At 30.0% G+C, this 5,428-nt stretch overlaps 1 protein-coding gene across 1 annotated transcript; it reads right to left on the reverse strand.

Moving 5' to 3' along the window:
- Positions 1-1,038: 1,038 nt before the first annotated feature.
- On the reverse strand, positions 1,039-2,137 carry LOC114166121 (non-specific lipid-transfer protein 1-like). The gene is made up of 2 exons (XM_028050790.1): positions 1,574-2,137; positions 1,039-1,326 (listed from the first exon to the last, which is right to left on the reverse strand). Exons 1-2 carry the CDS (start codon positions 2,104-2,106, stop codon positions 1,317-1,319), a joined length of 543 nt encoding a protein of 180 aa, XP_027906591.1. The 5' UTR covers positions 2,107-2,137; the 3' UTR covers positions 1,039-1,316.
- Positions 2,138-5,428: the final 3,291 nt, after the last annotated feature.

Consider the following 5,428-nt stretch of genomic DNA (forward strand, 5'->3'; position numbering starts at 1 on the left):
TGGATTGAGGTAATCCAATTATCTCATTAATTTAATTTATTTTTACCGATAAAAAAAATATAAGAATAGTCACTCGAAATAATATCGATCATGAATGCGTAGAAACCTAGTATTTCTCCATCTTGTGTTAAGCAAATATTTGCATAAATAAGAAGACAAGTAAACATTAATAAAAAATTAAACCCGTCTTGAACCCATTTTCAAAGTAAACATAACTAAATACCATAGTGTGAAGATTCTAACATATACAATATTAACTAATTAAATATTTATTACTTCACCTATATATTTAATCTAACTTGAAGATCGAAATATCTTTATAAACAGCCACTTATCTTCGATTGATAATGGAGAAAAAAGAAACAACTTAACAGATGAAAAAAACAACATTTCAACATATTAAAGGAAACATTTTGCGTCTTATAGAAGATATTGAAAATGAGAAGTATTATTTATATAGTCTGTTTCTATTCATAAAACAGTACCCTGTCAGAAGAAATTTCTCTGTTTCTATTCATAAACAGTCAGAATTAATTGAGATAAGAGGCAATGAGATCGGAGCCGTAGATTTTCTCTCAATTTTCACATAAGTGTCCCATATAAGAATCTTCGGTCAAAGTTTGTCTATTCACAACACATACTATGTTTCTTGAAAAAAAAAAGATCTTTAATGTTGCTAATACTTTAATGTATGTAGAAATGTATTTCTCATACAATAAAAAACAAAAAAAAATGTATGGTTTATATTATTTTTAAAGAAATACTTATTAGATAGAATAAGCATATTTCTACTTATTACATAATGTGTTTGTTTGTCTAATTTATTCATGTTTATTATATAATAAGCAAATTCCATCTTCTATTATTATTTAAAAAAATAAACATATATATATATATACTTAATAATTCTTCTATTATTAATACCTCTAACTAAACTCGTCGTGATTTAAATACTTAATTGCCACATTTAGCCAAGACAAGCAATCAAAAAATTAAAATCAAGTTAAATAGAAATTTAGGTCAAGGAACAAAGAAATAGACACATCACCCAAAAGTACCATAATCATTAATCATGTCTCATAAAACTGAAGTTATATATTCTGATTTATATGGGACAATAACAGCTCATACATAATACTCTATATCTTCTACTAGTGCCTACACAAGCAGCTTCACCACTACTTCAGTTACAGACTTTATCACAGACATAAGATAACTCGTACAAGCCTCAAGGAAGCATTTTCTAGCCATTCCCATGTCACGTCACGTGGCCTTTTATTCAAACATAGTATAACATAAAACACCATGCTCCCACCTCACTGCACACTGCATCACAACAACAACAACAACTCATTATAAACTGTAAGATAAAAAAACCTTCTCACTGTAACAAAAGATCACAAAAGACTAAAACTTGTATGACTTCTTCAAACATAAAAGTTAGGTTCTGATTCTTGCTATTGACATCAGAGAAAAATTTTGCATAGAAATCGCTATAAACTATGCTAAGATATTAAACATCTCGGTTATAAGATTATCTTAGTAGTAAAATTAAAAAAAGGTAATGGAGTACCTGTTACAGTCAGTGCTAGGGCTGATCTGGTAAGGAATGTTTACATGACATTGCTTGGGAAGACTAGCAGCAAGGTTGAGATTCCTAGGATTGTAGTTGATGCCACTGCCACTAACAGCATTCTTGATGCAGTTGCAAACAGCTTGGCGGTCAGGTGTGGTCTGAGCCAGGCCATAGAGGTTCTTGATCCCATTGCAGCACTGATCAGGAACATTGGTTCCACCATACATCACATAGGAAATGCATGGGGTCAGGTTGCTCACAACTTGCCCACATGTCACCACTGCCTCTGCCCTGGGAGTGCTTGTTGCTCCAAGAACCACCCACACAATGCACAACAAAGAAACCCTAGTTCCCATGGTGGCCATGATCAACCACTCAACTCTTGCAAGACCCAGATATGGAAAGGTAGTGTAGTAATTATGTGTTTGGGGCCTTTTCTTTTCTGTGTTGTGGTGCTTTTGGAATGCTATGGTGGTTGTGGTTATATAGAGGGAGAAGGGTATGGGGCTGGCTAAGATGTTAACAGTCATGTGGCTGTTCTTATTGGGTAGTTGAAGCAATTCAATGCATTAATGGAGTGTAGTTGAGTAAGTAAATGCCACACTATACTAGGGAAGAGTGATGATGAAGAGAAACTATGATGGTGTCTACAATTTGTTGGAGATTTTTTCTTTTTTTTCTTTTTTCTTACGAGTAATATCCAACAGCAACATTTTTTTGTTTCTGCACACCTAATGAATACCATAATTTCTCTATATTTTCTTTTTGTATCACATCATATACAGTCTGTATATTTATATTCCTACCGGCACCACCATAGACTCACATCATTTAGAAGATCCAAATTTAAGGTTTTTTTCTTCTTCTATCATGTATCTTTAAAAGATAAAATCATAACAAAATCTTAGAAATGAAAAGAAAAATAAATATTTAAATTGTTTTTAATCTTCACTACATGTGAAACTATTAGATATGATACGAACAACAACCCAATATATATATCATGTACTGTGTACTAATGTATAATAGTGACATAACATAAAATGAATACTTTCATAACAGAATGTTGGATTAAAAAACTGATTGAAAAATAACATCGACAACAATTATCATGCTATATCTAAGTTGCACTGTCTTTATAGATAGTGACTGAAATCACTGTTACGTATCACAGAGTAAATGATTATCCATTTTCCGAGCAGTGTCAATGTTTCCAACAAGTAGGTCACGTGTGGATTAAGATTATGGTTGAAGTTTAGTAATCTTTGGAACAATTAAATAATTCTTCTACTCTTACTCTAGGTTTTTCGGTTGGCCACAGGCTACGTTTCGAGTTAATCACTTCTTGTTTTTATACTTAAAACTACATTATGCAAGTTAAAAGGAAAAAATAAATTATTGTATCCCTATTGGTATTTCTATAAGGTGAAAGAAGGATTTAAAAGGACCATGAAGAAAGAGAGAAGAAAAAAATGTTTACAAGAGTAAAAAAATATGAGTTGCGGGTTTAGAATAAAAAAAAATGAAAAGAATCAAAAACTACTTAAAAGAGATGTCACATTAATTATAAAAAAATGTCAAAATTTAATTATTAAAATTTATTTTTTTAAAATATATAAAAAAGAATTGAAAAAGAATATTTGTACATATTTTTCTTAATAAAGACCATTATAATTATCTTATTACACATTTTATTTTATGTCTGTTTTATTTAACTAAATAAGAAAAAATATAAGTTTTGATTTTTATTTCATTTTTTTTAACAATTTTTCTTTCTTTCTTTTTTTTTTAATCAGACATATCATAAAAGAAGAATTTTAAAAATATTTATGGAGGTTATTGAAAGGTAAATAAATATTAACATTTCTTTTAATACTTTTTTTCTCTCATATTATACTTGCCACATATATCATTTTCCATGTCGCATTCATCTAACTCACAGAAAATGAAATGTGAGAGTTTTATCATTAAAAAAAAGTATTACAAATATAAAATAGAGTACTAGAATGCTCCAACTTTTTTCAGACAACATATACCACAAAAATATTTAAGGAATATTTATTGATATTATGCAACTGCATGTATTTTGGAGAACAGAAGCAGGTATGGACTGGTTAAATTATAAATGCTATATGTATAGGTTACAGCAAAGTTATATCCTGCAACTGCAGAATATGATAAACATCATTTAAGAGGGTACATATATATATCATTTTATTTTCTTATTTCTTTACTTGAAAAATAAAAAGTGCTGAGAGGGGAAAAAAGTGGGAAAGCACAAAAGGGAAAAGATGATGATTATTCACCTCTGAAATCATTCATATATTTTATTTGATAATTTAAATATGTAATAGTTAAAAAAATAAAATGTAGAGACTAAATAAGATATTTTAAGTACAAAAAAGATGAAAATATTATAATCATAGGGATCAAATAAGTAGCTAACTTGATTTGTAAATAAAATTTGGAATAAACTTAGAGTGAATTGGATTTTTATGACTAATAAGAATTAAGACAAAGTTCAAATATAAAAAAGTACATACGTAATTATTTAATAACAAGATATTTACATTTACAATTAAAAAACTCGAAAGTTAATTAATTTAACTATAAATATTATTTTTTATTTAAATAATTCTCCAAAATAGTATTCACGATTTGTTTTATAAATGTGTAGGCTTAAATACCTTTTTCGTCCTCATTTTCGTAGTGTTTGTTGCAGATGGTCCTCATTTTTACTAAATGTTTAAAATGGTCCTCATTTTCGCAATTCATGTTTAATTTAGTCTTTTTCTCTGACACCGTTTAAATAAGTAACGGAGCATTGTACAAGTGACACTGTTTGTATTATGTTGTACTGGGGTGTATTACATGTAATGTACATGTGTAGTAATTAGATATTTGGGGATAAATAGGCGAGCTAGGGTTTTAAAAATGAATTGTTGGGCAGTTGGTCAGTTGTTGCAATCTTCTGCCTCCATTTCCAATTCGTGTTGCTGCAATCTTCTTCTTCCTGCAATCCCATTACATAGGTATGTCACAGTCCCAATCTTCTCCCTTTACCTTTTGTTGTGATCGTTGGAGGTAAGTGTTGTAGCAATTCGTGCAATGTTGATGGTTCAACAAGAAATGAGGGATTAATCCCGATTTGTAACTGCGGAGAGATGGCAGAATTAATAAGTTCCAACCACAAACAAACCCCATAAGAGAATTACAAAAACCCTAACCCCAACTGATTCAAATGTGCAAAATTTATCACAACCCCGAAAACCCTAAACCCACAAGCAAAGCACTTACCTCGTCGATGATGATTATCTGGAAAATTGAAATTAAGCGAACAAATCGCCACATCCAATTGCTGCTTCCTCTGTAAATCGGAGATGAAGAAACTCGAAGATGAAGAAATCGCTTGTACTCGTCAATCCCTAATTGCAACGTGACCTAATTGAAAAATTTTTGCCCCAAATTGAAAAGTTAATTTTAATAATCCACTTGTACAGTACACGTAATACACCTCAGTACAACATAATACAAATAGTGTCACATGTACGGTGCTCAGTTACTGATTTAAACGGCATCACAGAAAATGACTAAATTAAACACGAATTACGAAAATGAAGACCATTTTAAACACTTGGTAAAAATGAGGATTATCCGCAACAAACACTACGAAAATGAGAACGAAAAAGGTATTTAAGCCTAAATGTGTATAAGTTCAATTCCAAACTTTAAAGGATTTAATTTCAATTTACGCACAGCATATAATAGAAAAAACTCTAAGAGATAATCCATTAGAAATCACTTTTTATTTTTTTCAAAATTATCCCAATTTTATTAATGTTTATCAAGTTA

This window comes from Vigna unguiculata, chromosome 10, assembly GCF_004118075.2.
Source record: "Vigna unguiculata cultivar IT97K-499-35 chromosome 10, ASM411807v1, whole genome shotgun sequence".
Lineage (NCBI taxonomy): Eukaryota > Viridiplantae > Streptophyta > Magnoliopsida > Fabales > Fabaceae > Vigna > Vigna unguiculata.